Source organism: Lactuca virosa, chromosome 4 (genome assembly GCF_052849685.1).
Source record: "Lactuca virosa cultivar CGN04683 chromosome 4, Lactuca_virosa_CGN04683_v6, whole genome shotgun sequence".
NCBI lineage: Eukaryota > Viridiplantae > Streptophyta > Magnoliopsida > Asterales > Asteraceae > Lactuca > Lactuca virosa.
The window spans coordinates 81,645,084-81,657,867 of record NC_136429.1 but is presented as its reverse complement, the minus strand read 5'-3'; the positions used below and the strand labels follow the sequence as shown (position 1 = coordinate 81,657,867).

At 37.1% G+C, this 12,784-nt stretch overlaps 1 protein-coding gene across 3 annotated transcripts; it reads right to left on the bottom strand.

Annotated features, from left to right (window-relative positions):
* Positions 1–691: 691 nt before the first annotated feature.
* LOC145105770 (cell division control protein 48 homolog C-like) lies at positions 692–12,702 on the bottom strand. 3 transcript variants are annotated; one of them, XM_079042849.1, is made up of 11 exons: positions 11,895–12,702; positions 10,018–10,805; positions 9,212–9,936; positions 9,002–9,118; positions 8,809–8,913; positions 8,616–8,681; positions 7,989–8,053; positions 7,715–7,916; positions 1,694–1,858; positions 1,538–1,596; positions 692–870 (listed from the first exon to the last, which is right to left on the bottom strand). In XM_079042849.1, exons 2-10 carry the CDS (start codon positions 10,760–10,762, stop codon positions 1,549–1,551), a joined length of 2,238 nt encoding a protein of 745 aa, XP_078898975.1. In that variant the 5' UTR covers positions 10,763–10,805; positions 11,895–12,702; the 3' UTR covers positions 692–870; positions 1,538–1,548. The 3 variants fall into 3 exon arrangements, with proteins under 3 accessions (XP_078898975.1, XP_078898973.1, XP_078898974.1); XM_079042847.1 differs by lacking the exon at positions 692–870 and having other exon boundaries at positions 1,311–1,596; XM_079042848.1 differs by lacking the exon at positions 692–870 and having other exon boundaries at positions 1,311–1,596; positions 10,018–10,800.
* Between the last annotated feature and the right edge of the window lie 82 nt (positions 12,703–12,784).

Genomic DNA, 12,784 nt, shown 5'->3' with positions numbered 1-12,784 from the left:
GAACAAACATCAGTAAACATTTCAAATTGTTCATCATTATCCTAAGAATTAAATGCAAGAAATAGCAACATATTTATCTTGATTTGTTTCTTATGGGTAGGAATTTAAACGGAACCAAATTATACAACCAAACTCACCTGTTTAGGAAATTCATCCGACATACTTAATTTGAAAGAGGCCATAACTTTTGTGACCGGCTGTAATCTTAATCATTGATTTTTTGATCAAACGGCCAAGATTTGATTTCAATTATGTGGTTTGGCTTTGTTTTGAACCTAGTTCATGTTTGTCATCCTGTTCTATGATGTTTTCTGATTAAAGCACAATGTTTTGAAAACTCTACCAAATTATAGCAAATATCATCCAAGAAAAATGTAATTTTCACTACTACGATTGAATATATTTTTCAAAAAGAAAAAAAAAAACGAGAGTATAATGTTGTGATTGGTTAATTTTCTTAAAGTAAGATGCATTGATAAGATAAAGATAATGAAAGTACAATGTTGTAATAGAAAAATTAACTAGGATGCTATAATTCATAAACGAATGGAACTATAAATATGTTTGCCATAGAGGTAAGGAGGTGAGAATTCAGAAGTGAGGTGAGGGCATCAAACTTCTTGCCTTTGAGGAGTGGAATCTCTTTCTATCAACCAACCAAATCAGATAGATTTGGTGCTTGTAATATTGATTTTTAGCATATGTTCTGTATTGGTGCTTAATTTCGTTTACACACATACATTCTGATCTTTCACATACACTCCAAACATTTTTTATTTTTGTTAAAACCAGTAGCACTGCACATCTGTCAGGCTCCTCCGACTCAGGTGATCAGATTTCATCTAATGGTACTTAGAGTTTGGATATATTCTGCATCATGGGCCAAAATGCAAGAAATAGAAATGTATCTTAATAGGTTAAATTCTAGAAGTACAATGTTTTAATCATATAGAGTTTCATAGTTGAATGCCTAAATAGGAAAAAAATGCAATGTATAAATATGTTTTATTTTCAAAGTGTAATGCCTTAATAAGAAAAAAATTGAAAGGTACAATATTTTCAAACTGTAATATCTTAATACGTCGAACATATTATATAAAAAAAATTATTGCTTAATCTCCCACCGCAACGCGTGACTTAAAACCCTAATAAAAACATTTATTCATTTTATTATCCAAATTGTGAGTCATGTATGATTGAGTTATAACATTGATTTATCTTACGTTTAATAATATATATAACTAAAAGCAAATACCCTACTAAAAAATATTCAAAATCATAAAACGACTATTATGCAATAAATTTTTGATAATAACTTTAAAATCACCAGAGAAAAATACCACAAAAAATGTGTATAAGGTTGTATGAAGTGGTACATAGGTTGTTGACCCGTGAAAATAAAACTGATTCTATTTTTTAAACAACCTATGTAAATAGTAAATAGTCGATAATTTTAACATACTCAAGTCAAAGCACCCAAACTGCTTTATCTATTATCAAATATGAAGTATCAGAAATAAGGTGCAATAAACCCTACTTGTTCCACATTTACGATGCTCCAAACGTCTTTGATAGTCGATGTAAATATTGTATTTGCTGCAGCAAAAAACACACATATTAGAAGTAAATCTCTTTCTGTTACAGGCTTCCTAGAACAAGGTATAACTTTCATTGCATGATTTACAGGTCATACCTTATCTGAGACAGAAGGGGAGATTTTTCCCAAAGCTTGCTCAAAATGTATAGCTTTAATAGTATGTGGCAACCCACGTAATGAGCTTTTTGGTTCATCTCTAGCTTTTGCAGCTTGCATTATGTTAAATCTCTCTTCACGAACAATCATGATAGCTTCTTTCATCTGAAATTTGGACAAAAAGTGACGTCAAGGCTAAAAATTCGAGTATTGACATCATAAAAAGGCTTGATAAACTTTCTTCTAACGCATTTTTAGGGATAATTGCAAGAAATAGAAATGTACTTTTCAAAATCTTTTGGGACTAAATGCAAGAAACAGCAATGTGCTTTGCAAATCTTTTGGGAACTAAATGAAAGAAATAGCAATGTATTTTTATTTATTTGTGTGTTATAGCATACTATGTTCATTTCTTTCTATTACGGTATTGTGCGTACCCAATAATAGCATTGTAGTTTCAATTTTGTTTGATGTTCTTATTTGGACAATGTACTTTGAAAAATCTATCCAATAATCCAATTATAACAATGATAATTGCTTTGCATTTGGATTACATTGTTAAACATTGGGTAGATCTTCCAAATTACAACGTTGTAATAGAAATAAATAAAAAATGGATGCTAAAATAAACAAATCAATGGAAGTACGTCGCTATTTCTTGCATTTAACCCAATCTTCAGTTACAGCATATATTGTATTTTCGGTTCTTCTTATTAAAACATTGTTCTTCCAAATTATATATTATTAAAGCACTGTAATATGAATATCTACCCAAATGTAGCTATAATGAGTTGACTTTTTAAAGAACAATTTCCTAATAAGAAATAATTGAAACACACAATGCTCTAATAACAAAAAAATAGAAGTAGAATGCTATAGATGAAAAAAAAAACAAAAATAAATTAGTATTCCTTGCATTTAGTTCATAATATTTTGAACATGTAACTGCTAACTATATATTTTTATTATATCTTACATCAAATTAAATGTTGAACTTTATTAGACAAATGTTATATATATTAGGCATTAATTACATGTTTATATTCTAGAGGGATCATAGTGTAAATATATCTATTATTAATACTTATGTAATCGTGACATTCTGAGAAGATATACAATTCACGTTTTACCAATTTAACTTGGTATCAGAGCCGCTATTCCCTAACCCTAAAATTGGCGCCACAGCAGCCCTCAAGATCATCAACCGCACTAGACAGCTACAATCATCCACATCAACCTGCACCTGTTTCTACTCTTTCTTCCTCTTTTCTCTTGTCGATCAGTACACATTGACATTAGCCAATACAATGGCGCCTCTCACAGCATTCACTACTGCAGAGAAAACAGCCCACAACTCTCATAAATTTGCCTTTACTTTGTCCCCAAACAACTATGGCTACTGGAAAACTATGTTACAGCCCTTTCTGGTTACAAACAACCTGTTCGGGTATGTTGATGGCACCATACAGTGCCCACCAGCCACCATCGTGTCCACCACCCCTACAGGAAAAGAAGGCGACACCATGACCACATCCACATCTACTACTGACCCTTGTTACAATACATGGGTCTCTAATGATGCGCATGTTCGAATGCTTATTCTGTCCACCATCTCTGAGACGTCTTTTCAGCATGTTCAAGGTAATACATCACGTGATCTTTGGCTGTCTTTAGAAAGTGCTTATGCTCCTCATACTTCTTCTCGTGAATATACTCTTAAAACCCAACTTCTGAAAATCACAATGAAAGAAGATGAGTCCTCATCTGCTTACTTAACCCGTGCACAAGAGTATTCTAATGCTCTTGCTAATATTGGCGAACCAGTTAAAGAAAAGGACCTTGTCATGCTGGTTATCTCTGGCTTAAGAGAAGAATACAATGGCTTGAAATCTACCCTTTTAGCAAGACAGTCTCCAACAGCCTTTGCTGAACTTCATGGTCTACTGTCCGACCATGACTACATGATTACAAAGACCTCTACAGTGATGCCACCAGCCCAAGCGTTCACAACCACCACTAGACAGCCCGGTTCCATGGCTGCTGGTTCGTCTCTATCACAAGATGAAGCAATCCAAGCTGTTCAAAAGCTTGCACAACAGCTGGGGTTACAGCTCCAGCCAACTAATTCAACATCAGCCCAAGCTTTTTACACAAATCGATCAGGAAACAATCGCAACAGCCGATCAACAAACAACCGTGGGCGTGGCAGCTACAACAATCGTCCACAAGGAGGAGGTAATAGAAACCTATTTAGTTGGGCATCTAATCAAAATACTGTGTATGGTACATGTAACAGGTGCGGTATTGGGCATGTTCCGTCTCAATGCCCTAATCGAGATCCCTCCACCATACGTGTGAGACAACAACAACCATCCGCTAATTTTGCAGATTATCGATCCCGGGCCTCCTCTACCTGGGTCACTGATACTGGGTCTAGTCATCATGTTGCATCCGATCTCTCGAGCTTTGATCACTCCGAGGCATACCATGGCCATGACAACTTACATGTTGGCAACGGTAAAGGTTTACCCATTCTCCATATTGGCTCCTCTAAACTCTATTCTCCTAATAAAACTTTTCATCTCTCACAAATTCTTCATGTTCCAGAAATCAAACAAAACCTTCTTTCTGTTCAAAAATTCTGCGATGATAATAATGTTTATTTTGAATTTCACACTTCCTTTTTTGTTGTGAAGGACGAGAATACTCACACTACCCTCCTCATGGGTCCAAGTAGTGGCGGCCTTTACTCCTTCCACCTTCCGCAGTTGCAGTCTACCTCGTCTAAAGTTGCTTTCTCCGCTATTCGTGCTTCTTCCGTCACTTGGCATCAACGACTTGGACATCCCCATCCGCAGCTGTTGAAGTCAATGATTTCTAGATATAGTTTACCTTTATCAAACAATTTTGTCAATTCACCTTGTGATTCTTGTTCTATTGGAAAATCTTCAAAACTTCATCTATCATCTTCTAATTATAAAAGTTCTCATATTTTAGATTTACTCTTTTGTGATGTTTGGGGACCAGCCCCTGTTACTTCTTTTGAAGACCATCGATATTTCTTACTATGTGTTGATCATTTTTCTAGTTTTATGTGGATTTTTCCCTTAAAATCCAAATCTGATGTCTTTAGTACTTTCCAACAGTTTCTTCTTACAGTAGAACGACAATTTCAAACCAAACTAAAATCTGTTCAAACTGATTGGGGAGGTGAATTTCGAAACCTCTCTAAGTTTTTCTCATCTCTCGGCATTACTCATCGCTTGTCTTGTCCTCACACGAGTGAACATAATGGCGTTGTTGAGCGTCGTCACCGTCATGTGGTCGAAACCGGCCTCACTCTTCTTGCTCAATCCGGTGTTCCACAACGGTTTTGGCATTATGCTTTTGACACAGCCGTCTATCTCATAAATCGTATGCCTTCTAGAACCAACTCCAATATCTCACCTTTCGAACATGTTTTCAAACACAAACCTGATTTTTCCTTTCTTCGTGTGTTTGGTTGTCGATGTTATCCACATCTCCGTCCGTATAACAAGCATAAAATGGATTTCAGATCTCTTCCGTGCATTTTTCTTGGATATAGCACCTCCCACCATGGTTATCGGTGCTTTGACCCTCTTTCCGAACGCCTTTATATCGCTCGTCATGTTCGTTTTCATGAACAATTATTCCCTTACCAAATCAGCCCATCATCTCCACCCACATCTTCCTTTGATCCTTATACATCCTCTTATCCTACTCCTGTACCTGTACCTGACATATCAACTCCTTCCAATCCATCCCCTACACCTCCTACGTCACCTACACCATCTCCTTCCAATACATCCCCTCCACCTCCTATATCACCTACACCATCTCCTTTCAATACATCCCCTACACCTCCTACATCACCTACACCATCTCCCGCATCATCTTCTTCCCCTATATCTCCACATGAACCTCCTCTTCCGCCTCTCCTTTATACCTTTGCTCGACGCCCTAAAACTACCACCACCTCTCAACCAGAAAACACCACATCTCAACTAGCACATTCTACCTCCCAACCCGACAGTTCCTCCTCTCTACCTCGTCCTCGTCCCTCTAATTTGCGTCCTAATCCTAAACCCTCTCAACCATATAGTCTGGCCTCCTATCATACTACTACTGTTCCTACCGAACCAGCCACCTTTAACGTTGCTAACAAATCGCCTCAATGGCGTCAGGCCATGGCCGACGAGTATTCTGCTCTTCAGCGCAACAACACCTGGTCCTTAGTTCCTCCTCCATCGAATGCTAATGTTGTTGGTTGTAAATGGGTCTATAAGCTCAAACGTGATCCAACTGGGGCAATTACACGTTACAAAGCGCGTCTTGTTGCAAAAGGTTATCGTCAGCAACATGGTCTTGATTATCATGAGACTTTTAGTCCCGTTGTCAAAGCGACTACAATTCGGGTGGTTCTATCCTTGGCAGTCTCACACAGTTGGCCCTTACGACAACTTGATGTTCAAAATGCCTTCTTACATGGCGATCTCACAGAGACAGTCTACTTGCAACAACCATCGGGTTTTGTTGATCCGGACAAACCTGATCATGTTTGTCTTCTCCACAAGTCTCTCTATGGACTTAAGCAAGCTCCCCGAGCATGGTTTCATCGGTTGTCAACTGCACTTCATGCTCTTGGTTTTCGTGGATCTAAAACGGATCCTTCGCTGTTTATATACTCCTCTAACGGTGTTCTCTTGTATATGCTTGTTTATGTTGATGACATTATTCTCACAGGAAATAGTACCGCTGATATCGACCGGGTTGTTCAGCATCTTAGTCGCATTTTTGCTCTACAAGATTTGGGGTCGTTATCTTATTTTTTGGGGGTTGAAATTATTAAGCAGGGGTCCGACATTGTTTTGTCTCAAAGAAAATACATACTCGAGCTACTTGAACGTGCGAATTTGTCTAATGCCAAATCTGTGCCATCTCCGATTACTACCACCGCCAATCTTGCCCTTGGCGACAGTCCACCATTTGAAGACCCGGTTAAATATCGTCAAACAGTTGGTGCACTTCAATATGTGACTCTTTCACGGCCGGATATTTCGTTTGCGGTAAACAAAGTGTGTCAATTTATGCACTCTCCGACTCAGAATCATTGGTCTGCGGTTAAACGCATTTTGCGTTACTTACTTGGCACAGTAACAAGTGGACTTTTATTTCAGCGCAATTCCGATAGTGTTCTTCATGCTTACACAGATTCCACTTTTAATGTCTTGAATGCTTTCTCTGATTCTGACTGGGCTGGTTGTCCGGATGATCGTCGATCCACTGGGGGATATGCTATATATCTCCGTTGTAATCTTGTCTCATGGTCTACTAGGAAACAAAAGACTGTCTCGCGATCATCAACAGAATCCGAGTACAAAGCCTTAGCCGATACAGTTGCTGAACTCACATGGCTTCAAACTCTTCTACATGAACTACGATTTTCTACTCGTACTGTTCCAGTTCTATGGTGTGATAATCTTGGTGCTACATACCTATCTGCTAATCCTGTCTTTCATGCTCGTACCAAACATGTTGAAGTTGACTTTCATTTTGTTAGAGAAAAGGTTGCTCAAAAACAACTCCTGGTTCAGTTCATCAAAACAGATGACCAGATTGCAGATGTGTTCACTAAACCACTGCCTTCTCAACGTTTTCAGTTCTTGCGGTCCAAGCTAAGAGTCGCTCCCCGACCTTAGCTTGCGGGGGAATATTAGACAAATGTTATATATATTAGGCATTAATTACATGTTTATATTCTAGAGGGATTATAGTGTAAATATATCTATTATTAATACTTATGTAATCGTGACATTCTGAGAAGATATACAATTCACGTTTTACCAATTTAACTAACTTTTTGTGTGATATAGTAAATGATTATTAGTTTTTAGTTTTAAATTAAAATAGTTTGATATGTATATTGAAAAGCCATTGCTATTTTAAATCTTTATGATGCTTAAACTTTGTCATATGCATGTGTATGGAAGAGATGCGAACCAATGCAAAAAGATCGGCTCCACTAAAATTTGCACAAGCCTCACTCTGACCAATAGCAATCAAGTCCACATCAGCATCTATTGGTTTATTCCTAGCAAGAGCTTTCAAGATCAACCCACGTTCATCTGGATTTGGCAGAGGCATATACACAAGCTTCTCCATTCTTTTGGGTCGTAAGAGTGCCTTGTCCACCATCTCAGGCCTAAAATCAAATCAACAGGATCAGTCATAAATAAACTAATTTATAAAGAAAATCAAAGATGACGTGTCACACCTGTTTGTAGCACCAATTACATAAACGCCCTTTCGTTGGTCAACACCATCTAGCTCTACCAAAAGCTGCGAAAATAAAAGAGCTTTTATCTCTCCGGATCACTAATTAAGGTGCTGTTTTTTTTGACTAAATAAATGGACTTAGGGGTTGTTTCTTTTTTCCATTAACTCTTTTATGGGTAGAATGGCTAAATGGATAATGATGTCTTTGTGGATAACGTGCTGCATACATAAGGTTTGTTTCTTTTCTTTTCTGGTTTGAATGAAACTACAATAACCATTTCACCCTAACATTCCCAACAAACAATTTTCACAACATGCATCAATTAATTTTAACATGAGAGTAGTTGGGAGGAAAAAGAGGACATAAAATAGGTAAATTGTTGGTGTCTTAAAAGTTAATACATTAAGCCATGTATTTATGCTTAAAACCCTTTAAGTCACTTTGTCCATACTAAGTCAAAAGAAGAAACAGCCTTGTATATTAAGTGTTAATTTAACCTATTTAACACATTAAGTAAAAAAGAAACAACCCAACGGGGAACAAATATAAGCATTAAGACCGGTCTTAATTTAGATCCAAAAAAAAGGAAAAGTCTTTAGTCATACAATAAAAAAAGTTGGTAACCTGAGTCACAACTCCCTGGACCACGTGTCCCCCTTCTTTTCCACGGTTTGTTGTCAGAGCATCTATCTGCAATAAACAAAGCACCAACATTAATCCCATGAACTTGGCTATCAACCTTAAATGATCAGCCATCTCAATTTTCAAATCCCAATTTTGATAATAAAAAAAGGAGAGAAATCTGAAAAAGGAAAACCTCATCGAAGAACACTATGCATGGGGAACACGTCCTTGCACGACTGAATATTGTTCGAATTGCCGATTCAGCCTCACCAACATATTTGCTCAAAAGCTCAGGACCCTTCACAGTGAAAAAATAATTAAAAAATATTGATAAAAATGGCCACACGAGTAAAAATATATATCAAGTACTAGAGTTTGTGAAAAACCTTAACGTATATGAAATTTGCTCCTGATTCATTAGCAACAGCTTGGGCAATTAATGTTTTCCCACAACCAGGTGGTCCATATAGCAAAAACCCCATCTCCATATCAAGTCCACATTTCTGAAAATATAAGTTGTATGAACAAAGACTGTGTCTTTTTTCAGGCCAAATAAATCAAGAGTAGTGATCACATAAGTGCCATTATTTAATTACCTGATCAAACTCGTCAGGAAATTTTATAGGCCCAATTATATTACGGTTAAACTCCCTTCTCAAAGTATCAAGACCTCCAACATCTTCCCATTTAACATTTGGAATCATAGAAAAACCTTCTCTTTTGGAAGACGCGATAACATTTTTTATTGCTACCTCAAAATCCAACATTCTCACGCCTTCAAGTTTCTCTAATTCCTCAACAGACCACCCATTCTCCCACCAACGTTCATTTTTCTCACTTCCTTTACAAAGTTCCAACTCTCTTTCATCTATGACTCTTGCCATAGCAAGACTCCCAGCTTCAGTCACCAGTCCTTCCAAATCAGCACCAACATACCCTGAAGTCGCCCTAGAAACTTTCACTAGATCAAGATCACCTGACACTCTCAAATCACGTGTAACAACTTTAAGAATCTGCAATCTTGCTTTTTCATCTGGGACACCTAAAGCAATCTCACGATCAAACCTTCCAGTCCTTCTTAATGCTGGGTCAAGAACATCAGGTCTGTTAGTAGCACCAATTACTAAGACGTATCCTTGTTTTACACCTCTGTGGGATTGATCCATGCATGCCAATAATTGTGTCACAATCCGGCTTTCCATTTTTGTTTGATGATTTTCTCTTTTTGAAGCAATTGCATCGATTTCGTCGATGAAAACTATAGATGGTGTTGTTCTGTATGCTTTTGAAAATAGCTCTCGTATGTTCTCTTCTGATGCACCTGAAATTTTTGCAACGAAAAAGAATTATGGATTATTCTAGCTAGTTTCCTGATACTACAGTTTTATTCACGTTACATTACCTGATATACCAGAGACCATCTCACTGGCTGCAACCTCATAGAATGGAAATCCAGTCTCGTTAGCAATGGCTCGAGCTAGCGTTGACTTTCCACACCCTGGCGGACCATGTAACAAAATGCCAACCGTTGGCCTAACTCCATGCCTACGAGGTAACTCTGGATGATATAAAGGAATAATCACCTGTTTCTTCAACATATTTATCACATCATCCATTCCACCAAAGTCCTTAAACCTTGGCCCATCGTTGTGTCTTCCATTCGCATCAACACCATCATCATTGTGTCTTCCATTCGCATCAACATCATTTGATAAGTTGCTCCGTTTTTGTGCCTTAACACGTCTATATTTATATTCTTTCATTGAACCAACCGTTTTGGTTTCCTTTCTGTACGTGTTTCTAAGTCTCGACTTTGTTAAATCAAACTCCGGTTCTGATTTCAGGCCATATACATCATCCTCAGATGTCAAAACTGGACTTCTATCTTCTTCGTCGCCATCATCTGATTGCGATTCCGAGTATGAAGACTCTGATTCATGTAACTCAATTCGTCTTTTCTTTCCTGTTATGTTGCTGGAAGCTATGGTTTGTTTCACCTTTCTGGTGAAAGGTTGGAGCTTGTAAAGACGGTATTTGGGAATAGTGGTGCGGAGGCGGTCGACAAGTTGGTCGACTGATGAAGCGTCATTACCGTAGGTTTCTTGTACCCGTAGGACGTTCTCCAACAGAGTACCTGTTTTCTTCATCGGAGTATGCAGGAAGGCAGCGGCCGGCGATATTGTGGCTTCTCTATGAAATTAGGTTTAAGAAGTTTATTATATAGGTTATGGAAAAAGGGCAGTCTTGTCATTTCAACTTAAAAAGAAATAATGAAATCTCGAGTTTTGTATAAGAAGGTAGTACTTTCGAAAAATATTTACCGAATAGCGGTGATTTGAAATTTATTTACCAAAGTATTGTAAAAACAATATTCGTTGTGGAACTCACCTTTTTTTACAAATTAAAATTCAAAAAAATAATGGCTTTGATCGCAATGTTGTTTGCCGGCAAACCTTTCCTGCCGGTAAAACCCAAATTATCGAACAGTGTTACACCGATAATCAAATCTTTTAAAAACTAAAGCAATAAAGCACAGCCAAACATGCCTATGAAATCTACTAGTATTAGCAACGTCCTAGAGATGTAATTTTTATCCAAATGATCGAATTGCTCCCGCTTATGAACCCTAAAAAGCAATGAATTATTAATAAGACACTAATAACTACAGGGAAGTGGAGTGAAATTAATATTCTTGATAATATCTAACTCGAAGTCAACAATAGGTTAGATGGCTCGTAAAAAGGATGAAAATTTCCACAGTCCGGTGTAACACTGTATGATAATCTCGACTTTGTTGGCATAGTTCCAAATGACTTTGTTGTTTGTTTCAGGTCTCAGGAGCACCACAATCACGGGCGGAACACAAACAATAAGGGCTAGGGTGCCGAAACTAAAATTTACAAAAAGCCATAGAAACATGTTTAATTTTGTTCCAAATTGTCACAGTTAATGTATATATTTGTAAGAAAACTAAGTAAACATAAAAGATAAAAATAACATTAAAATAAAATATTATTGTGGATTTTTCATTCTAAAATATCTAAATACTGAAAATCTTACTTACTCCAATTTTATTAACCGTAACTTTGTTACCCTTAAACATATCTTCTTTTATTTATGTGTAAGACCTATAACATACACCTTTATTACCCCTATACATACACCATATCCCCAACCAGGTATATCTATGACTAAAGATTTATAATATAAATATATAAATGAGATACTTATATGTATCTAGAAATGAGAGAGAGTAAGAGGCGAAGAGGAAATGTGTACCTTCGTTGTGGAGTCGGCGGAGAGGAAAGCAGTGGTGGTCTGGCGCCGGTGACTCGGGAGGAGAGAGAGAATAAGGAGTCGGCGGAGAACGGTCGATTGATCCCGAAAAAGGGAGAGAGCAAGAAGTCCGGTGAGTTGTAACTTGCAAGAATGAGGAAGAGTTACGGTTTCAAATTAAGGAAAAACTACCTATCATCTTCTCTTCTTCTCTTCTGGTTTCAATGCATAACTCCCGTGAGTTGCAAGAAAACAAGCGGAGTCGATAGTATTTTTAGGGTTCGTTGATTTGAATATGTAAGTTAATAATTAATTTCATGGTATTTTTATATGGTTATTTTGTAAGTTTCCTACTTTTTATATTGTTACTTTATAAATTTCCTACTTTCTAGTCAAATTAGTTTTGCTTGGATAAGTTTCCTAATTTTCTAAACTTAAGCTTAATTACTGATATTCAATAGAAAAAAACATGAGGGCTGGTGTTACAATCTTTTAAATAATTAACTTATATGATCACCGATTCTATAGATATTGTTGTTTAATTGATAAAAAAAACAGGGGGGCCATGGCCCCCAGTCTCTTCTATGTTCTGCCACTGACCACAATTCTGGGGGCTATAACTTAAATTAAATAATATATCTTGACCACATTGGGATCGTTCTCAATCGGTTTCCTGTGTTTCCGGTTCACTTTACCACGTAAAAACATGTACGCGACAAGAGCTTGCAGTTTCCATTATTTACAACAAGAAGTTTTGGAGGACAGGGGAGGTCTAATGAAAGTTTGGTTGAAAGAAGAATAATCGGTCCACTTTTTTTTCTATCTTTAACTATTATTTGGTAAAACCCAATAATTTTTTCTAATACATTATATTATTATTTCTTTACACTACA